Genomic DNA, 22,652 nt, shown 5'->3' with positions numbered 1-22,652 from the left:
CCACTGCTGGCTCCTCTGGGAGACTGTGCACCTGCTGACGTTAATGACGCACCTGCTGAGCCTCTGGTCCTCTGGCTTTTGAGGAAGGCAGTCATTCCGGAAGTAAGGAGGGTGGTTCCGGGCATCTCCTTTTTAGAATCCCATCCAGGTTCCTTCTCGCTGCAAGAATTTTCCAGTACACTCAACACTGATTCTGGATGGAAAGCATCCTATTCTCACACCATAGACTAACACAGATGAGTCTATTCATCTGTGCCCTCTTTTTTTTTTTTTTTTTGCCCCCTCCCTTTATCTCTTCTTGCAAAGCAAGCATGCTGCATGTGCCAAGCATGTGACTGTGAGCTGCCCTACCCTCGCTCTTATTTAGGCTGACCCAGAAGCTGGGGCCATTACCCCCATTGATCAGAGGGGAAAATGGGGGCTCAGAGAAGTTTAATGAATTGGCCTGCATCTTGCAGCTAGAAGGTGATGGGCCCAGCATTTAAATATCAACTCTCCAGACCCCATGGCCATGCACTCACCACGGTCTATTTATTAGTCTGAGTCTGGGCTTAAAAAAAAATCTTGTCCAGCCGCCTACTTCTGAAGTTAGCTGTTGGTGACCGTTCAGATTTGCTCTATTTATTTGAGATTGGCATCTCAGCTCCTTCCTTGAGGAAGGATTTGAAGCAGCTGACAGATAAATTGCCCTGTAAGATAAGATGCTTTCAGGATGAAGGGAAAGGTGTAAATGCATTCAGGACACAGCACTGGCTCTCTCCTGCAGGCAGAGGGCAGGACGTGCGAGGACTTCCAGGATGAGTACCACAACTCGGCCTCCCCTGACACTTCCTTCAGCCCCTATGATGGAGACCTCACCACTACCTCCTCCTCCCTCTTCATCGACAGCCTCACCACAGAAGGTAAGTCCTGAGCCCAGGTGGGGAGCAGAGAGGAGGCCAGGAAGGAGAACTACCCCTCTGGGGCCCCCCCTCTCTCTCCCTGACAGCGATGATCTTATGGGATGGGAACTGCCCCATCCTTTTATAGCTAAGGGGGCCTGAAGTTCAGACAGTTTAGGTCACTTGCTGGTGAGAAGCAGAGGCAGATTCAGAACTTGAACTCTACTCCTAGGCTCTAACCACTGTGCTGGCCCACATCAGGGCTACAGACAGAATTCACTGTGAAGAGGGGAAAAATTAATATCCCAGCCCAGTGCCAGGTATTTTATATAACTTATCTCTGCTAATCTTAATAGCAGTCCTCACAGAACCTGAAAAGGCTCATCCCTGTAGCAGATATGAACTCAATCCATACACTCAGGTGTGAGAGAAAGGCTGCCTTGTTTTTCTGTAAGTTCCCCCAGCTTCTCACTTTCAGGCCCTGGAGTGATGGATGGGGAATTCCACCTCAGCTGTCCATCCACCCTGACTATTCAGGGACTGTCCAGGGACTTCCCTGCTCCTGGAGTGATGGATGGGGAATTCCACCTCAGCTGTCCATCCACCCTGACTATTCAGGTCTGGCCGAACCAGGGGCTTCCCTGCTACCTGGAGGCCTGGGGGTCTTGGTTGAAGCTGCCAGAGGTCCATCCCCCTGAATGCACCAGGCAGTGTCCCAGGAAGCCTTGTGCAGGCTCCTCTGGTCCCAGGCCTCAAATCTCTTCCCTTTCTCCCATGCCCCCTCCAGGATTCTGTAGCTATGTCTGAGACATTCCTCTCTTTTATCCTTTTTCAATACCCTGCATCGCAGCCAGGCACAGTGGCTCACACCTGTAATCCCAGCACTTTGGGAGGCTGAGGTGGGCGAATCACTGGGTTCGAGACCAGCCTGGCCAACATGGTAAAACCCCGTCTCTACTAAATATATAAAAATTGGCCGGGTGCGGTGGCTCACGCTTGTAATCCCAGCACTTTGGGAGGCCGAGGTGGGCGGATCATGAGGTCAGGAGTTTGAGACCAGACTGGCCAACACAGTGAAACCCCATCTCTACTAAAAATACAAAAATTAACTGAGCGTGGTGGTGGGCGCCTGTAGTCCCAGCTACTCGGGAGGGTGAGACAGGAGAATTGCTTGAACCTGGGAGGTAGAGGTTGCAGTGAGCCAAGATCATGCCACTGCACTCCAGCCTGGGTGGCAGGGTAAGACCCTGTCTCAAAACAAAACAAAACCCCACATCCAGCTTTGAAAGCCCCGTCCCTTTAGGCTAAGACTGAAAGACTTGTGGGTTCTTTATAGCCTCCCCTGAACCAAATATCTGCTTGAAAGGAATAATGATAAGAAGGAAAGGAAAGAAGAAAAAAGCTAATATTTTAAAACATTATTCAGCCACTATTTTCTTCCCCCTCTAATCCTATGTTAGGATTTTTTTTTTTTTTTTTTTTTTTTTTTTTTTTTTTTAGACGGGGTCTCACTGTTGCCCAGGCTGGAGTACAGTGGTGTGATCATGGCTCACTGCAGCCCCCAACTCCTGGGCTCAAGCAATCCTCCCACCTCAGCCTCCCAAGCAGCTGGGACTACAGGCATGTACCACCATACCTGGCTAATTTTTAAAAAATTTTTTGTAGAGATGAGGTCTCACTATGTTGCCCAGGCTGATCTCAAACTCCTGGGCTCAGGTGATCCTCCTGCCTCAACCTCTAAAAGTGCCGGGATTATAGGCCTAAGCCCCCATGTCTGGCCCACAGTCCTTTCTTATAGATAAAGAAAGAGGCTCGTAAAGGGGCAAAGTAGGTTATTGAAAGTTATGTGAGGGGTAAGTGGTGAGATGTTCTTTCCACAGTGTCCCCTTTCTTTTTTCTTTTTTTTTTTTTTTTTTTTTTGAGACGGAGTCTCGCTCTGTCGCCCGGGCTGGAGTGCAGTGGCCGGATCTCCGCTCACTGCAAGCTCCGCCTCCCAGGTTTACGCCACTCTCCTGCCTCAGCCTCCCGAGTAGCTGGGACAACAGGCGCCCGCCACCTCGCCCGGCTAGTTTTTGTATTTTTTAGTAGAGACGGGGTTTCACGGTGTTAGCCAGGATGGTCTCGATCTCCTGACCTCGTGATCCGCCCGTCTCGGCCTCCCAAAGTGCTGGGATTACAGGCTTGAGCCACCGCACCCGGCCTTCTTTTTTCTTTAGACCTAGTCTCGCTCTGTCACCCAGGCTGGAGTGCAGTGGTACAATCTCAGCTCACTGCAACCTCTGCCTCCCAGGTTCAAGCAATTCTCCCACCTCAGCCTCCCAAGTAGCTGGGACTACAGGCGCACACCACCACACCCGGCTAATTTTTGTATTTTTAGTAGAGATGGGGTTTCGCCATGTTGGCCAGGCTGGTCTCAAACTCCTGACCTCGTGATCCACCCACCTCAGCCTCCCAAAGTGCTGAGATTACAGGCGTGAGCCACCGAGCCTGGTGTGTCCCCTGCCTTTCCTAGAAAACTAGAGAACAAGGGCAGGGACCCATGGACCTGGCTGGGGGGAAGTTGTGGAGGAGAATGAATGAATGATAGAAAGCACCAGCATTTTGGGGGACCAACTCTATGCCCAGTAGGGTGCTAAAGTGGCATGTAAATTAATATTCAGTCCTCCCAACAATCCTGGATCTTGACACTGTTATATCCCTGTTTCATAAAGGAGACACTAAGGCTCAGAGAGGCAGATGACTTCCCAAGGTCACACAGCCAAGAAGGGATAGAGTCAGGTTTCATCTAGCTCCAAAAGCAGAGGTCTTTCCCCTCAACCCCATTGCCTCTCTTGGTGCTGAAAGAAATGGAAAAGGCTCTATGTGAATTCAGGGTCAGGGTAGAGTAGCAAAATGTGGGAAAGTGAGGCAGATTGCGACAGCTCCCATTACTCTGAAGTTGCTCCGGAATAACAAGGAGCTGGCACTGAGAGCAGAGCACGTGGTGCTGCTGCAGGGGATTCAGTGAAAAAGAAGTAGAGGCTGGGAGAGGAGGCTCACGCCTGTTATTCCAATACTTTAGGATGCTCAGGCAGGCGGATCACTTGAGCTCAGGAGTTCAAGACCAGCCTGGGCAACGTGGCAAAACTATGTCTCTACCAAAAATCAAAAATTAGCTGGGCGTGGTGGCCCTTATGTGTAATCCCAGCTACTCAGGAAGCTGAGGTGGGAGGATCGCCTGAGCCTGGGAGGTTGAGGCCGCAGTGAGCTATGATTGTGCCACTGCACTCTAGCCTGGGTGACAGTGAAACACTGTCTCAAAAAAAGAAAAAGAAAGAAAGTAAAAAGAAAAGAAAAGAAAAAGAAGCAGAAAGAAACTTTGCCCTTTGGGGAGTTGGTGATTGAGTCCAGGGGTAACCTTCCAGTCAAAGAAAGCTCCTCTTACAAGGAGGTAGTCCCTGCTTAGTTACCACCAGTTAGCCCCCTAGGCTTACTGAGGGCATGTTCTGAGCCCAGCACTGGGCCAGGAGGGCTGCAGACACACCCTGCCGCATCCAGAGGGTTTAGCCAGACAGTGTCTGGTGGAGCCACAGTGTCAGAGGCTAGAAGGGGGGCTGTGGTGGCATGGGGAGCCCAGGGCACGCCGCTTGGGGGCCAAGCCTAAATCCTGACTTGTTATTACTGAGCCCCCGGGCTGTCCTACAGCCCACCACGTAGGTCCTCTGTCCTACAGAGGCAGTGAGTTCTGTCTGCCAGTTTTATTATCTGTGTGCATCCCCTGCCAGCTCAGAAATGGGTCTCACTTCTACGTTTTGTGTAATGGTTCCCAACAGAAAACATTCATTAGAGTAAAAAGTGAAGACAGTTAGGGCTCTATGTCCTTCCAGTCCTGGAAGAGGTGGCAAAGATTCTGAAGTTACATCTGTAAGAGAAAAAACTTTTTGGAGTGTGGTACGGGATCTTGCTATGTTACCCAGGCTGGACTTGAACTCCTGGGCTCAAGGATCCTCCCACCTCAACCTACTGAGTAGCTGCAGGTACGTGCCATTGTGCCTGGTTTATAAGAAAAAACATTTTTAATCATGACTTCCCCCGACATGCCCAAGTTGCAAGGCATCTTGGCAGGACAGCTTGAGTCACTCTCCTGCCTGTGTGGTTACAGCCCACACAGGGAGACTTGCAGAGGCAGGCGTGGGATAGTCTTTCCCGTCCATTCTATGAGGGTACAGGCTCCAACAGGGAGATGTGAACGAAGGGACCCAGCAGGGGCCTGCCTGGGCAGGACAGAGGTAGAAAGCAGCAGGGCAGGAGGAGCGGGAGACATGGGGGCTGGATTTAAGAGCTGTTCACTCGCAATCAAACGCTACTCACTTAAATGAACCAGAAGACCTCTGAGTGGCAAGTAGCTGTCACAAAGCCCATGCATTTTATTCCAAAGAGAGACAGGCACTCACCCAGAACAACTGTGTGCAGAAGGGCTTATCTTATAAGCAACAGAACAGAACACCTTGATAGCCACAAGAAGTGACAACTAACAACAGAAAATGACCACTCATTTGATCAACATTGCATGCATTTCTTCCTGCGTGAGTTTAAATACCTTGTTAGGCCAGGTGAGGTGGCTCTCGCCTATAACCCCAGTGCTTTGAGAGGCTGAGGTAAGAGGATTGCTTGAGCCTAGGAGTTGGAGACCAGCCTGGGCAACACAGTGAGACCTCATCTCAAAAAAATATTTTTTTATTAGCCAGGTGCAGCTACTCGGGAGGCTGAGGTGGGATGGTCACTTGAGTTCAGGAGGTCAGGGCTGCAGTGAGCTGTGATTGTACCGCTGCACTCCAGACCGTGTGATGGAGCAAGACCTCTCTCCATAAATAAATAAATAAATAAATAAATAAATAAAGTTCAGGTGCTTAGGGCAAGAATCTTCAGTCATTTACAGCATTCTCCTGACATGAAACTTTTGCTTGTCTTTCCCCATAAAAATCTGCTTGGGAAGGAATCATAGGAAGGGTGGACCCTTGAAACTTACTTAGAAAGCCACAGGCGACAGGTCTCGAAGTATAGACAAAAAGTGGGTTGGGACTGTCTCCTGCACACTGCAGCCCCAGGGAGTCTCCAAGCTGATCTCACCTTGTGACACATACAGTCCCTCTTCAGACCCATACTCAGCTCTCTATTGCCCTGCAGAAGAACGTGCACAGCCTCCTATTGCTCTCCTGGCAGCCGGCCCTCCACTCCCAGCCTCATCTCTCACCAGCCGCCGCTCATATACTCCCCACCCTCCAGCTACACTCAACTGCTGTGTGATGTTGAGCAAGTCTCCTCCCCTCTCTGAGCCTCAGTTTCCTTACCTCTAAAATGAAAGTTTGGGCTGAACCTCCCTAAAGTCCCATCTGGACTCAGAGTGACAAAGGCCGTAATGAGTCCACTAATCTTGCTCCTTCTGTCCTCTCTCTTTGAAGATGACACCAAGTCGAATCCCTATGCAGGAGGAGATGGTGAGTACAGAACCACCTGCCCTCAGCGTCAGACCCAGCGCCTCTTGGACCCACCCCAGAAGAGGGTGCAGCAGCTGCCTGCACTATTTTTATGAGTGCGGAGAGGGAGCAACTGCAGCCTGAGCATCCCAGACCTTCTGCTGGGTGGGGAGGCAGGGGTGCTTCTGGGTACAGGTGCCCTAGATTGAAGGAACATGTCTACCCGACATTTCTCACCTCAGCCATGAACCTCCTGTGGTTCTTCTCCTGGCTCTCTGCCCTTGAATATTCACTGCCCAGAAAGGAGTGGGAGGAGGGGAAGGACTGAGCCAGGGCAGGCATGGGTGGGGCCTGTGGCCATCCCCTCCGATCCCCACGGGCTCATAGTCAGCAAGGGGTGGAGAGCAGCTTCTTTCCTCACTCAGGCTGGCAGAGGACATAAAATGGTCCACTACAATTTTTGCAGGGTACCAGAAGGTGGGACTCACTGCAGCCTCCTAGGATTACCTAGAAGGATAATCTCCTTTCTGAGGGTGGGAGCTGCCCCCACCTCCCCTGCCCTTTGCCCAGAGCCAGCTCAGGCCTTTGTTGCAACCTGTGCAAGAGTAGAAATGAAAGTGCCTTCCAACCCCAGGGCTGGAGATTGTCATCTGGGCTTCCAGCAGGAGAGGAAAGATTATTAATGCAGCACAGTGTGATGGTGTCCCCCAGCAGAGATGGAGCCATTGCTCCTCCATAGGCAGTGGGTGTGAGTGTGTGTGTGTGTGTTGTGGGGGTGGCTGGACCATAATCCCCTCACTCTGCACCATGTGCTCATCAGCAGAAGCCCTCATCATCAAATCATCAGAGCCACTGCAGGCTGCGGGCTGATTGCCATCCAGGTCAGGGGAGGTTCACTTGGGGCATTTCACCTCAGTCCTCCCACCTGTTGGCAGACAGAGGCCCTAGCCATGCCCTGGAGTGCCCCAGGATAGTTTCTCTCCTGGGTGTCCTCTGCTTACAGAGTGCAGAGTAGAGCAAAGGGGATGGGGAGGACAATGATTTTGAGTGCATGCAACATCCCATTAAAACTCGCCACCCCTAGCTGCCTTCCAACCCACCCACTAGCTGTGTAGGAAGAATGCAACATTTTTGTTGCCAGCCTGCTCATCTGTCTTCTCTACCTCATTATCTCCACATTCCTTTAGGATAGGGTAAAGAGGCAAATAGCCACCCCAGGTAGTGTCAGGCAACTAGGTTTTTTAGGGGTGGGCACTGAATTTGTGTGTCTGTGGGGAAATCACTTAACCTCTCTGTTATTTCCATTACCTCAGTCATGCACGAAAGGGGTTGAGCTTCCAGCTCTGTGGAAAATACTCTCTCCCCCGGGATGTATTTCAAATGCCTAGGATGTTCTCAGAGAGTGCCTGTTGGCTTATTGGCTTCCAGAGGACCTACATCATTCCATATACTTTCTTGGAGCTTCTCTGACGGGCCTGCCAGTTTTTTTGTTTTGTTCGAGATGGAGTCTCACTCTGTCACCCATGCTTGAGTGCAGTGTCACGATCTCGGCTCACTGCAACCTCCGCCTCCTAGGTTCAAGCTATTCTCCTGCCTCAGCCTCCTGAGTAGCTGTGACTACAGGAGTGTGCCACCACACCTGGCTAATTTTTGTATTTTTAGGAGAGATGGGGTTTCACCATGTTGGCCAGGCTGGTCTTGAAATCCTGACTTCAGGTGATCCGCCTGCCTTGGCCTCCCAAAGTGCTGGAATTAGAGGAGTGAGCCATCACGGCCAGCCCCTGCCAGTTTTTCTAAAAGCTGAGGACACAGAGTTGAATAAGACATCATCCTTGCCCTCCAAGAGGTCACAATCTGGGAGTGGACAGTGATAGGAAAAACTATGGTCATTTGCCATCATAATAGCTAATACTTATTGAAGTCATCCAAAATGGGAGACATGGTCCTCAGTGCTTGACATGAATCATGTCATTTTAACCTTCACAATAACCCCATTAGGTGGGTATTATTATCCTTGTTCAACAGAGGTGATAATGAAGACAGAGAAAGGTTAGATAATTTGCACAAGGTCACACAGCTAGTAAGTGGCAGAGCATAGATTTCAATCCAGGCAGCCAGATTTCAGATCCCAAACTCTTAACCCTCAGATGCCCTTTGTGAATTCCTTAATAGCACTTATGTAGTGGCACAGATATCAGAGAGAACTTCTCTTATGATCCTTATTAGACATTTGGGGCAACTTTTAGGTGATTTTGGAAAACTACCCAGATGGTGTCAAGCACAACATGAATGCCTTACTCATAATGATTCCAACTCCCACCCAACCTCTTCCTGTATTTGATACGTGGACCCAAAGGCTCTGTCGGCTTTCATCTCTGAGACTTTGTTAGAACCCAAGACCCCATGGTTCCACCTTCCCTGCTCCCCTGCAGCCCCTGCCTGCCCTAATGATCTCTCCACAGGCCTTCAGAACAACCTGTCCCCCAAGACAAAGGGCACCCCTGTGCACCTGGGCACCATCGTGGGCATTGTGCTGGCAGTCCTCCTTGTGGCGGCCATCATCCTGGCTGGAATTTACATCAATGGCCACCCCACATCCAACGCTGCGCTCTTCTTCATCGAGGTCCGTGTCATCTGTGGCCGCAGGGCTGGCTGCCATCCGCTTCTGCGTCAGCGTCTCCTGGGCCATTTGTTCCCTGCCTCTCCCCTTCTCCCTCTCCCCTGCCACATACCTGAGAAGACCTCATCCACCCCATCCTGACACATTTTGAGATAGCTGGCGCCCACTAAGTCCTACACCCTGAGAAATCAGCACCTCAGAACTCCCTCGGCCCTCCTGTCCTGTGGAACAACCCCTCTGCTTTTGTTCCCCCATTCGTGAAATCAGAAAAGAATCCCCGGAGGAAAGAAAGAAGGCCACAGTGCCACACAGTGCCCATCTAGTGGCTGTGCAGCCTATCTCTAGTGATTTATGGTCTCATGCCCAAATGCCAGGCTCAGTTCTTACTCAGAGCCATGATGGAACCAGGGTCTCTGCCTCTTTTGCCTACTGATACCTGCCTTTAAGGTTAAAATTGAGGGGCACGTGCAGTGGCTCCTTCCTAAGATCCTAGCACTTTGAGAAACTGAGGCAGGATTACTTGAGCACAGGAGTTTAGAGACTAACCTGAGCAACAGAGCAAGACTCCGTCTCTACAAAAATTTTAAAAATTATCCCAGCATGGTGGCACGCACCTGTGGTCCCAGCCACTTGGGAAGCTGAGGTGGGAGGATCCCTTGAGCCCAGTGGTTTGAGGCTGCAGTGAGCCCTGATCATACCACTGCACTCCAACCTGGGCGATAGAGGAGACCCCATCTCTAAAATAAAAATGAAATAGACAAGTGAAATAATGATAAGAGCTGCCCTCTGGGAGCTTTAGTTGAGGATGCTAAGTTTTGAACGTCTCAATTCTGAAGAGCCAGCCTGAGGGGCAGCATGGGATGTAAGGCTCAGCCTCCTTCACTTGGGGCCGCAGAGCTCAGCAGCTCCTGCCCCCAATCCTCCACTTCTGGCTTCTAAAGTTCCCCACAGGGTGTAGCAGTGGTGCCTCTGTGACTCTAGTCTCCTCCACGTGGGTCACGAGCCCACCAGCCTCATTACCCACAGGCCTAGGTCGTTCTCCCAATTTCTTTTTCTTTTTCTTTTTTTTGAGATGGAGTCTTGCTCTGCCACCCAGGCTAGAGTGCAGTGGCGTAATCTCGGCTCACTGCAACCTCTGCCGACCGGGTTCAAGCGATTCTCCTGCCTCAGCCTCCTGAGTAGCTGGGATTACAGGCATGTGCCACCACACCCGGTTAATTTTTGTATTTTTAGTAGAGACGGGGTTTCAGCATCTTGGCCAGGCTGGTCTTGAACTCCTGACCTCCTGATCCACCTGTCTCGGCCTCCCAAAGTGCTGGGATTCCAGGTGTGAGCCACCGTGCCCGGCCCTAATTCCCCAGTTTCTTAGGAAGCTTAGCCATTCTGAAGTCTTAGCCTACCTGGGTAACACCTGGGAATTGCAGATCCCCAGGCCACAGGGATTCTGATAGGGCAGGTCTAAGGCAGGCCCAGGAATCTGCATTTTATTTATTTATATTTGAGAGTCTCTGTCACCAAGGCTGGAGTGCAGTGGCACAATCTTAGCTTACTGCAGCCTCTGACTCCGGGGTTCAAGCAATTCTGGTGCCTCAACCTTCTGAGTAGTTGGGACTACAGGCTCGTGCCACTACACCCAGCTAGTTTTTGTATTTTTAGTAGAGATGGCGTTTCACCATGTTGGCCAGGCTGGTCTTGAGCTCCTGGCCTCACGTGATCTGCCCACCCTGGCCTCCCAAAGTGCTGGGATCACAGGCATGAGCCTCCGCACAGGCCAGAATCTGTATTTTAATAAGCCCCCTATTGACTCTGATGTGGACCCTGTGCTACCTTGGAGGGTTATCTTGGCATTTCCAGATCCTCAGGCACCATTCCAGCCATCTCTGAGCCATTTCCTCACATTGCAGTCCCAGGTCTCCACTTGGTGTATTGCTGAATCTTTTAGCTATGAGTTCTACAGACCACGCAGTGAAAGATAAAGTATCCTCCTTCCACACTCTAGCTTCCGGCAGGTTTCCCAGTGGTTGGGGGATCACAGCAGGGAACATTTTAGGGAGAGGGTCCCTGAAGGTCAGTTGTGTGGCTCCTGGTAGGCCCCAATTGCCCCAGGGCCCTTGTAAGAGAGAGCCTTGGTTGGCTCTGTCGCTCAGGAGTGTGGGGTCCCCATGGTGGGGGCATGCCCGCTGACTTTGCCTCTGTGCCTTCTGCAGCGTAGACCTCACCACTGGCCAGCCATGAAGTTTCGCAGCCACCCCGACCATTCCACCTATGCAGAGGTGGAGCCCTCGGGCCATGAGAAGGAGGGCTTCATGGAGGCTGAGCAGTGCTGAGAACACCAGGTCTCCCTTGTGAAGACTTTGAGACCACAGAAAAGACAGTTAAAGCAAAGAAGAGAAGTGACTTTTCCTGGCCTTTCCCAGCATGCCCTGGGCTGAGATGAGATGGTGGTTTATGGCTCCAGAGCTGCTGCTCGCTTCGTCAGCACGCCCCGGATGTTGAAGAGGGGGCCAAAAAACAACCACATGGATTTTTTATAGGAACAATAATCTAATCTCATCCTGTTTTGATGCAAGGGTTCTCTTCTGGGTATTGTAACCATGAAACAGCAGAAGAACTAACATAACTAACTCCATTTTTGTTTAAGGGGCCTTTACCTATTCCTGCACCTAGGCTAGGATAACTTTAGAGCACTGAGATAAAACGCAAAAACAGCAACCATGCCATTTGCAAAACTAACTCTGGGATTAAAGGGGAAGCATGTAAACAGCTAACTATTTTTGTTAAAGATTTATAGGAACGAGGAGGAGGTTTGGCTGTTGTCACATGAGAGACTGTTAGCCAACGACAAGGAAGTTCCGCAAACCTCCCCTGGACCCTTGCTGGTGTCCAGATGTCTGCGGTTGTCAGCCCCTTCCTTTCCCCCTGACCTAAACAGAAAAGACAAGGCAAAACCCACATAATTTTAAGACAGTTCTTTAGGACATTAGTCCACCATCTTCTTGGTTTGCTGGCTCTCCGAAATAAAATACCTTTCCTTGCTCCAACTCCTTGTCTCTCAACGTATTGGCTGTCACGCAGCAAGCAGAATGAATTTGGACTCAGTTACAGGCTGTCAATGATCTGCTCTGTAGCAGTCTCGGAGCCTCCTGACCTGGAGATGGCCAGCCAGCCAGATCCCCTGCTCCTGGCCACCTAAAGCCCCTGCATATGACACAGGTTAACTAAAGTCAAGACTGGGGCTGTTGCATTCCAGGGTCCCTAGACTCAAGCTGGTCCTCAGCCGGGTGTGGTGGCTCACACCTGTAATCCCAGCACTTTGTGAGGCTGAGGCAGGCGGATCACCTGAGTTAGGAGTTTGAGATCAGCCTGGCCAACATAATGAAACTGTCTCTACTAAAAATACAAAAAATTAGCTGGGTGTGGTGGCACTTGCCTGTATCCCAGCTACTCAGGAAGCTGAGACACAAGAATCACTTGAACCTGGGAGGCAGAGGTTGCAGTAAGCTCACATAGCGCCACCGCTCTCCAGCCTGGGTGACAGCAGAGCGAGACTCCGTCTCAAAAAAAAAAAAAAAAAAAAAAAAGGCTGATCCTCATGGCTATAGAGTTGGCGTTTTAGCCCTGGCTTCTGTAGCTCTGAAAGCCTAAAGAAGGTGTTCTCTCCATCTGTTAAACACAGTACAGCGGCTCTCAGCCCTTGGGGCATGTTATCATGGGAAGGAAGTAAAATAAGAGGAGAGAAAAGAACTCAAGGGGGAACTGCATTTTAGGCTTTGCTCTCTTACCTTGCCCTTTCTGCTCAGAACCAGTAACTTCTGCATCAAAACATGTTACAGCCTGCATCAAGTGCTTTACCCCAACCTGCGGCCCAGCTTTCCCTGAGCGAGCTTGCTATGCGCAGCCACATTTACCATGAGGGGCTCCCTATTCTGATGGCCTGTTTGGTGCCGAGTTTATTCACTGGCCTGTTCTGGTGTCAGTGCCTATACATACCTCCAAAGGCAGGACTTGCCTGATAAATATTTTTCCTCCTCTGAACTGGATTTTATAGGCATTAAAGACAAGTCGGGTGGCTCAAGGGCTCCTTGAGACATACCTAGCAGGGAACTGCAGGTGGATTCTGTTGAGCGGCAAAGCGCCTGAGTGGTTGGGACACAGGCAGCTGGCATGGAAGGGATGTTTTTTTGAGAAAGGGACTCACTGTGTCGCCCAGGGCAAGGATGCCCAAATACACCAGGTTGGGGAGGCACCTACCAACCACTTGCTTTCCCTGGAGCCCGCATGTGTCTGTGGGGTGGGGAGGCCTAGGGTTCTACGGCTGCCTGGGATGGGTGTGCATAGTGTGTGAAGTACCTACCACCTTGCCTTGCTAGACTGTCAGTTGGTCGCAGGGCTGGCCACAAGACCCATGTCTCCATCTGGTCACACTCCATAGCTACCCAGTTAACCTGCTCTAAACTTTGGAGAACTCCAGGATCTGTCCAAGAAACGCTTATCTGGCCAAGCATGATGGCTCGTGCCTGTACTCCCAGCACTTTGGGAGGCCAAGGTGGGAGGGTTGCTTGAGCCCAGGGGTTTGAGACCAGCTTGGGCAACAATAACAACAAAAATGCCAGGTGTAGTGGGGCGCACCTGTAGTCCCAGCTACTAGGGAGGCTGAGGCAGGAGGATCACTTGAGCCTGGGAGGTTGGGCTGCAGTGGGTCATAATCATCATAATCATGCCACTGTACTCCAGCCTGGGCGACAGAGTGAGACCCTGTCTCCAAAAAAAAAAAAAAAAAAAAAAAAGAACAGAAAAAGATAATGCTTACATTGTCAGGGATCCTATAGACAATCATCATTAACTCTATGAGATGCTTGGTTCTATTTTTTGGGAGACTTGGTCTAAGTGTTTTGGCTTGAGAAATCTGTAGGCTTCTCTTGGTACTTTTTGTCATAAACAAACAGGCCGTCTGCCGCCAAATACCTCCACTCCCCATGCCACTGACATCCCATGGGTCAGCCAGGCTTGCTTTGACTGAGGGCGAGGCATCTGGCACTTTCTCTACCTGCAGGGGCTAGCAGCAGAAGCCTCTCTGCATCACCACCCCTTCCTCCACTCCTGACATTCTTTCCCTTCAGGGATCTAACATGGTTGGCCGAGCTCCCAGTGGGGAAACATGTGCTAGAGTTAGGGAGTGGGACAAGTGGTGCCGTCCATGGAATCAGGCCACAACAGGAACTGGCCATTTGAGACACACACAGGTGGTAGATGCTTTGCTGGTGGGCTGTGCTTCCCTCATCCAGAGAGCTCTGTTACAGCCCACTGTGTCCTTCAGAAGCTTGAAAGGAACCCAAATCTTTGCTGCGCTGTCCTTTTTCTTCCTCTAATTCAGACCCTCCTTCCACCAGCACCCCTCTACCTCCACCCTCAGCTCTTCCTTGCCTGGTTTATGAAGCAGGGCTGAGGCCCCACGTTTCCAACTCTTGATTGTCACTCGCATCCTCACAAAGGATAAACCACGGAGCAACTGGAAAACCATCAGCCAAGCGTTCGGATGAGTCTGGTTATTGGTCCACCTCCGACCAGATTCCCTTACACTTAACTCACTTCTTTCTTTGGCAATGACCCTCATGACATGTATAAAAGGGTATGACTAAGAAGAGGCTGTGATCTAACATTTATTTGCTGCTATTTTTTACTCTGACTGGGGTGAGCTCTAGATTTTAATTCCAAATGTTCTTCAGAAGCAGCCCCAGCTCATCACTGGGAAAGAACTGCCCCTGCAAACCAGCTAAATTTGAGAGTTTAAATTCCCTGCCCCCAAAACTTCTCACAGAGCTGGGGAGTTGGTGGCAACTTTCCAAGTCAAGGTCTTGCTTAGAAAGTCCTTCACTGCATGACCAGGTGCAGTGGCTCACGCCTGTAGTCCCAGGTACTTGGGAGCCTGAGGCAGGAGGATCGCTTGAGCTCAGGAGTTCAAGGCTGCACAGAGCCACAATCATCCCACTGCATTTGTTTAAAAATAAATTTTTAAAATTTGTGTGTTTCATCAGGAGTCTCCTGTATAGCGTATCTGTGTATGTTTGTGTGTGTTTGTATACAGCCTTGTCCAATGTTTTTAGCAATAATATATGCACACACAGGTATTTTGTTGCTAAAGAGATTGGACAAGGTTGTAGCTGTGCTCAGGCTTCAGCTTGGTTTGTTAAATTAAGAGAGAGAGAAACAATGACAAGAGCTGCTGGCCAACCACACTATTCAAAAAGCAAAGTGTCCACCACTAAAGCTGACCATTCATCTGGTTGCAGGCAAGGCTAAGGCTCTCTCTCCTCTAGTTCCTGGAATAGACTCACAGGTTGGCATGAAGCACTGATCAGGGGCTGCACTCAGACTCCCTGGCCATGCGAACCTACACCAGAAGAGTCAGTGTCACAGATACGATGCGGCCAATCTCTGTCTCCAAAAACCTACCTGAATTTAGTGATACAATTAGAAAGATCTGGAAACTGAGGGCACCCAGCCTTTTAAAACACAATGTATTCACGTGTTTAGTGTAAACTGTCTGCATGGATTCTCGGTGTTAATAATAAAAGGAAGCACTCTTTTACAACTCCTGCTGTGTGCAAAATAAAGTGCAAAGGATTTGGGGTGGCATTCTGAAGACCACCACACATACCTTGGTTCTGATGGCTGCTGGACTCCAACTTCTTCACTGAGACATGATCTTGGGAACAGCCTCCAGCTATCTGCTCATCAGAGGTGCTTTCTTTAACCTCCTGCACCACCTCCAAGAGAAACAGCCTAAAAAGAAACCCCAGCTGTTTACTTATATTGGGCCCGTAAATCCCTGGAAGTAAACCCCGTGCATTTTTGTCTACTGTCTGAGGACACACAATAAATCTGAGAAAGTCTATGCTGTCACATTTCTGGATGCTTTGCATTTGAACAACTTTAGCCGCCTCATTGTGTTTTTATTACTTTGTGGTTTTACTCACAAAACATGGTTTAGCGAACCAAAACAAAGAGAGGAAAAATGTGAACACCTCACAGCCAAAATCAATGATGCTAAATTTCAGGCTCCAAACAAGCCAATTTATAAATAAACATGCTGTGTCTGCCAAATCAAGAGGAATGTGTTAAGAGAAGACAATGTAAACTGATGGAGAAGGTGCTGAGCTGGACAGGGAGTGGGAAGGTGGGAGCTTGGCCTCAGCCCTGCCCCTGAGTAGCTGGGTGATGTGGGCCAAGTCACTGGACTTCTCTGGGATGGCTTCCACCTCTGTGAAATAGGAGGTACTAGACTAATTGGTCTAAGGTGGGACCTAAGCAATCAGCTGCCTGGTTCTTTTTCAGGTCACACAGCAACTTAGACCAAAGCATGTCTTTCTCTTTCATTATCCTGATAGGGGGACCAAATTGTTCTATCCGGGACTCCCCTGGTTCTAACACACAAAGTCCTGCATCCCAGGAAGCTCCTCAATCCTGGGCACACTAGAATGTTGTAGAACCAAACCGGGTGTTCTCACCTGGTGCAATAACACCAGATGTCCACACTGAAACTTTGCAACAATAAAGGAAGGCATTTGTTTGCAGGACTCCAAGCAAGGAGAATTGGGTGGCTTATGCTTAAGATATGAACTCTTGATGGCTTGTAAGGAATTTTTCTTTTCTTTTCTTTTTTTTTTTTAAGAGAGTCTCACTTACTCTGTTGCCCAGGCTGGAGTGCAGTGGTACGATCTCAGCTCACTGCAACTTCTGCCTCCTGGGTTCAAGCAATTCTCCAGCCTCAACTTCCTGAGTAGCTGGGACTACAGGCATGTACCACCACGTCCAGCTAATTTTTGTATTTTTAGTAGAGACAGGTATCACTATGTTGACCAGGCTGGTCTCAAACTCCTGGCCTCAAGTGATCTGCCCACCTTGGCCTCCTGAAGTGCTAGGAGTATAGGCATGAGCCGCTGTGCCCAGCAGCAGGTAAAGATTTTAAAAGGCAGGGGTCAGGAGAATGGCGGGAACCCGGGAGGCGGAGCTTGCAGTGAGCCGAGATTGCGCCACTGCACTCCAGCCTGGGCAACAGCGTGAGACTCCGTCTCAAAAAAAAAAAAAAAAAAAAAAAAAGGCAGGGGTAAATTTCAGGAAAGCAGACATTACAGGCAAAATCATAAATCAATACATGGAAGCTATATGTTGGTTTGACCTAAAAAGGTCCTCTCAAAGCAGGACCCACAAGTCATAAGGTGGGTTCAAAGATTTTCTGATTTGCAATTGGTTCAGGAGGCAAAGCTTTGTCTAGACATTTGGGATCAGCAGAAAAGAATGTTAGCTCTGGCTCATGGGCATGGCCTCCTCCAGGTCCCTCAGGAAGACATTTAGAACGAACTATAGTCAGTCAGTCCTCAGCACCTGCTTACCTGAGGTCTACAAGCCAGCGGATCCCTTTGGAGAGGTCTGGGCTTCTGAAAAACAGCTCAGGGACATTAAACGCCTGTGTGCCAGGCACCATTAAGTGACTTGCACACGGTCACACAGCTAGTAAGTTAAGATGTTATCTTTAGTTTCTAGAGGGGAACCAAACATCTCCTGACTCTAACTTCCTTAGCTATTGTTTTAGACTACTATTACCTTCCTGTTTATCAAGCTGCTTATTTACTTCTCAGGGCTAGCTAGGATTTCCCTGATGGAACTCAAGATTTTCCTTTATTCCCATGTGTGGGTGTCCACAGCTCCCTCTCCATGTTTGATCACTCTGCCCTTGGTACAGCCCTCCCACCCCACTGGCTGAAGAAATAATGATTTCAAGCACCTGGAAAGCACTTTAGACTCTAGAACCTTGCTAGTTAAAGTTTGGTCCAGGGCCAGGCACAGTGGTACATGCCCTGTGGTCCGAACTACTCAGGAGGCTTGGGACCAGGAGTTCGAAGCTTCAGTGAGCCATGATCACACTACTGCCCTCTAGCCTGGGGGACAGAGCAAGACCCTGCTCTAAAAAAAATGTAAATCTATACAATGAAGTGTGGTCCAAGCCAGGTACAGTGGCTCATACCTGTAATCCTGCTCTCTGGGAGGCCAAGACGGGAGGATGGCTTGAGGCCAGGAGTTCGAAACCAGCATGAGCAACGTAGCGAGACCTTATCTCTACAAAAAATAAATAAATAAATAAAATAAATAAATAAATAAAATAATAAAGTGTGGTCCAGTCAGGCAGCATTAACATTCCCTGGGGTTAGTTGGAAATGCGGCACTCAGGCCCCAGACCTACTGAGTCAGAATCTGTATTTGGGCAGCTCCCCAGGTGATTCCTGTGAAGTGCATGAAAGTTTGAGGTGCACCATTTAGAAAGCAATTCTACCTACATGATCGCAGCCTGTTGGAAAAGCATCGTTTTTCCATTTCCCAGATGAGGAAAATGAGGCTCAGGGAGGTGGCTTACCTATTTATTCACTTGATCCACACTCATTAAACGCCTGTGCGCCAGGCACCATTAAGTGACTTGCACAAGGTCACACAGCTAGTAAGTAGAGAAAATCCCCAAGCACAGGTTTTTGGATTCCCATCTGAGGTTGCTGTCTGTGTACCTCAGGGTGTTGCCAGAACCACGTGGCCACAGTTTAATATAGAACAGATTATGAATCATGACAGACAGACTGCTCCAGGCCTGTAGAGATCCTCAAAGAGATGCCTAGGGATGACTTCAGATCCTCATTCTTGGCTCACAAAACTGTGAGCTTACCATCCATTTATCTGCACAGCCCCAGGAGCTTGAGAATGTCCTAGTTGTTGCTGCCTCCTTCTCATCCCAATGCCCACACTAGCGACCCTCCCACATGAATAATTAGAAGCACTCCTCACAAGCCTTACAGAGCACCAGGCGATGCCTCCATCTGATTTATCTTTTTGGATGGAGGACAATGGATTACTTCCTTCGCCAAGATGGGGCCGGAGGTGCAGTGAGGAAGGAAGGGGTGTAAAATCTTTACGTGAACTGTGAAATCCAAAGAGAAATTTTGTGGGGGATGATTTTTCTGATGTTCATAAAACATTTTTACATTTGGTCCCTAGAGATAGCTAAATTATGCCTACAGTTTTCCACAAAGCTAAAAGCACTGAAAAAAAAATCACCTGAATATGGGCCAATAAAATTTCATCATATATTCCCAGAGTCTTGAGTTAGAACCTTCCCTTCCAGCTTGCCTTTCCCGTCTTCGGTCTTTCCCCCTCAAAGTTTGTGTGGTTTTGTTTCTTTTGTGTTTGGAGACAGGGTCTTGTTCTGTTGCCCAGACTGGAGTGCAGTGGCATGATCTCAGCTTACTGTAACTTCCACCTCCTGACTTCAAGCGATTCTCCTACCTCACCATCCCGAGTAGCTGGGATTATAGACATGTACCACCACGCCCGGCTAATTTTGTATTTTTAGTAGAGATGGGGTTTCTTCATATTGGTCAGGCTGGTCTCAAACTCCCAACCTCAGGTGATCCGCCCTCCTTGGCCTCTCAAAGTGTTGGGATTACAGGCGTGAGCCGCTACACCTGGTCAATTTTTGTATTTGTAGTAAAGATGGGGTTTCTCCATGTTGGCCAGGCTGGTCTTGAACTCCTGGCCTCAAGTGATACACCCACCTCAGCCTCCCAAAGTGCTGGTATTACAAGCATGAACCATTGTATCCGGCCTTAGATCCCATTTTTAATTAACAGATCAAGATGCTGCTCTCTTAAGGAACATTAAGTAATTCCAAGAGCACCTCCTTAAGGCCAAAAGGGCAGCCTCCTGCAGGGCTTACCTTCCCCTTCTCAGAGCCTCCCTTTTCTCTCTCGTTTTTCTTTTTTTTTTAGAGACAGGGTCTCAGTCTGTTTTCCAGGATTCAGTTCAGTGATGCAATCATGGCTCACTGCAGCCTTGAACTCCTGGGCTCAAGTGATCCTCCCACCTCAGCCTTCCAAGTAGCTGGGACTACAGGTGGGAACCACCATGCCTGGCTAATTATTTTATTTTTTGTAGAGATGGGGTCTTGTTTTTCTTCCCAGGCTGATCTTGAACTCCTGGGCTCAAGCAATCCTCCCATCTCAGCCTCCCAAGTGTTGGGATTATAGGTGTGATCCACCACGCTCGCTCGGCTGCAGCCTCCCCTCTCTGCAGCTGCTGACACCCATCTCTGTTCCCTGCGGCTCTTCTCCCCCAGGCCCATTACAGACTGAGCAGAATTCTCCCAGCTGTGCTCACTCTTCCCTCTGCCTCTGTAGACAAGCACTTAGCCCTCTTTCACCGTGGAGGAGGAGCCACGACTAACAAAATTAGGCAGAGGTAAACATTACTTACAATCAAAGGTCCTGGTCTACTGACTTTTGGCCTCTGGTATGGTACCGCTGGTGGTGCTGCTGGCAGCTCACATTTACTGGGTGCTTCCTATGTTCCAGGCACATTTTAGGAGATGTACTTGTATTGTCATCTATGGGGTGGGTGCTATTGCTACCTCTACCCTACACAGGAGGCCACTGAGGCACAGCACAATAGGGAACTGTATTTTTTGTATTTTACTAGAGATAGAGTTTTGCCATATTGCCAAGGCTGGTCTCGAATTCCTGTCCTCAAGTGATCCGTCCAACTCAGTCTCCCAAAGTGCTGGAATTACAGGCATGAGCCACCGTGCCCAGCCTGATCTTTAATTTTTTTCTGTAGAGATGGGGTCTCACTATGTTGCCCAAGCTGAGATTTCTTAAAAAGGGACAGCACAAAATAACATGGGGTTTAGCATCAGTAGGTTTGAGTTCAACCTCAAGCTTCCGTAACTTTTGTCAGGAACCTTAAGCAAGTCACTTAACCATCCTGAGTTTGAGTTTCTTAATCTAAAAAAACCAGAGAACTGAAAGATTAGTGTGGCAATGCATCTGAACATATTCTATAAACCAGAATGCTGGACAAATGCTAATCTATTATTGAATTCAGCACTTCATTTCAGCGGAGCTGGGAATTCCGTATTTGGAGCCACCTTGACTGGAAATGTCTGAAAAAGCTGCTTCCGGTTGCATGCCTTTTGGGCTCCGTGGGCAGCCATTGCTGAATAAAACTTAACGACGACATAGAAACCAGGATTGGTCGCTGCAGCATTTGGAAAGACCAGGACTGAATACAGAAGGTCAAACTGGGAAAATGCTGTGAACAGAGAAAGCCGTGGGGGTGGTCCCACGCCAAGTAAGCATATGAAATCTCAAGCCCAGAAAACAAAACTGCCCATGCCTTCATATTCCCCAAACCCTTCTTCGAGAAGGATGCAATTCAAAACACTTCCCCCTTAACCAACAAGTTTTCTTCTTAAGATCCTAAACTTTAAGAAGCCCTGGAAGTTAAAACGTGATGACTGTGGAGAGGTACCTCTCCGGGACTCTAAAAATCTGTTGGGGGTAGCTGTCTGCTGGTCCCCTCTAGAATTAGGAGTCCTTCAGCGGGCCGGGCGCGGTGGCTCACGCCTGTAATCCCAGCACTTTGGGAAGCCGAGGAGGGCGGATCACCTGAGGCCAGGAGTTCGAGACCAGCCTGGCCAACAAGGTGAAACCCCACCTCTACTAAAATACAAAATTAGCCGGGCGTGGTGGCGGGCGCCTGTAATCCCAGCTACTCCGGAGGCCGAGGCAGAATTGCTTGAACCCCGGAGGCGGATGCTGCGGTGGGCAGAGATCACGCCACTGCACCACAGCCTGGGCAAGAGAGCAACAGTGTGTCTCAAAAAACAAAACAAAACAAACCAGAGTCCTTCAGCAGAGGCTGAGGCAGGTGAAGTGCTGAAGCAGGACTCTGGAATTCCCAGTTAGCGAGTGGGCGGCTTTCTCCATCCCTCCCTCCACCGTGGCCCCGGCTCACATGCAAAGCCTCGGCCGTGGGTCCAGAGCTCAGTTCCCACACTAGCAAGGTTTTGTCACTCTTGGTGGGAACCGCAAAAGGTACCAGATTCTCCCTTCACCCAGCTTGCGCGGCTAAGGCTCACGCAGCACTGCGCCTGCGCAAGACACGGCCGCGCCTTTTTTTTTTTTTTTTTTTTTTTTTTTTTAAAACAAGAGGCGCATGCGAGGGGCGGAGCGGCGCCCGGATCGCTCCCTCGCCCCTCCTACCCGGGGCCGGCTTCTGAGCCTGTTCCCCTCCTCCAGCCACACCGCCACGACCCTGAGTTTAGTGCTTCCATTCAAGTGCATGTTTAGGGTAGAGTCCCAAAATGGGCTGACAGCATGAAAGGGTAGGGACACGTTTATAGCAGCCAGTTTCATCTTCACTCCTGATGGAGATTAGGGTACTAAGTATTATTAGCCCTACCTACTGAGCTTGTGGGAAATAACCATGAACGATGCAACCTTTTGACTTAAGAATTTTTTTTTTTTTTGGAGTTTAACATATTCAAATAAAAGTATGACTCACTAAGCTATTAACAGTCTAGCATAGGCCGGGCGCGGTGGCTCAAGCCTGTAATCCCAGCACTTTGGGAGGCCGAGACGGGTGGATCACGAGGTCAGGAGATCGAGACCATCCTGGCTAACACGGTGAAACCCCGTCTCTACTAAAAAAATACAAAAAACTAGCCGGGCGAGGTGGCGGGCGCCTGTAGTCCCAGCTACTCGGGAGGCTGAGGCAGGAGAATGGCGTGAACCCGGGAGGCGGAGCTTGCAGTGAGCTGAGATCCCGCCACTGTACTCCAGCCTGGGCGGCAGAGCGAGACTCCGTCTCAAAAAA

General features: G+C 49.6%; 1 protein-coding gene and 2 long non-coding RNA genes across 4 annotated transcripts in view; 2 read left to right on the top strand and 1 right to left on the bottom strand.

Annotated features, from left to right (window-relative positions):
• PLXDC1 (plexin domain containing 1) overlaps nucleotides 1-11,998 on the top strand; it is an 89,106-nt gene extending 77,108 nt beyond the window's left edge. For both annotated transcript variants that reach the window (XM_015119507.3, XM_028836436.2), the window contains exons 11-14: nucleotides 767-902; nucleotides 6,323-6,358; nucleotides 8,800-8,960; nucleotides 11,165-11,998. In XM_015119507.3, the coding sequence (XP_014974993.3) occupies nucleotides 767-902; nucleotides 6,323-6,358; nucleotides 8,800-8,960; nucleotides 11,165-11,284 (453 nt within the window). In that variant the 3' untranslated portion in view covers nucleotides 11,285-11,998. The remainder of the gene's footprint in view (nucleotides 1-766; nucleotides 903-6,322; nucleotides 6,359-8,799; nucleotides 8,961-11,164) is intronic.
• Nucleotides 32-21,930, bottom strand: LOC106994034 (uncharacterized). The gene is made up of 4 exons (XR_003723793.2): nucleotides 21,792-21,930; nucleotides 17,983-18,074; nucleotides 15,616-15,740; nucleotides 32-159 (listed from the first exon to the last, which is right to left on the bottom strand). It is a non-coding gene; the product is annotated as an uncharacterized LOC106994034 (long non-coding RNA).
• Nucleotides 2,768-4,223, top strand: LOC144335674 (uncharacterized). The gene is made up of 2 exons (XR_013406723.1): nucleotides 2,768-2,910; nucleotides 3,205-4,223. It is a non-coding gene; the product is annotated as an uncharacterized LOC144335674 (long non-coding RNA).
• Nucleotides 21,931-22,652: the final 722 nt, after the last annotated feature.

Source organism: Macaca mulatta, chromosome 16 (genome assembly GCF_049350105.2).
Source record: "Macaca mulatta isolate MMU2019108-1 chromosome 16, T2T-MMU8v2.0, whole genome shotgun sequence".
NCBI lineage: Eukaryota > Metazoa > Chordata > Mammalia > Primates > Cercopithecidae > Macaca > Macaca mulatta.
This window is presented reverse-complemented; position numbering and strand designations above follow the sequence as displayed.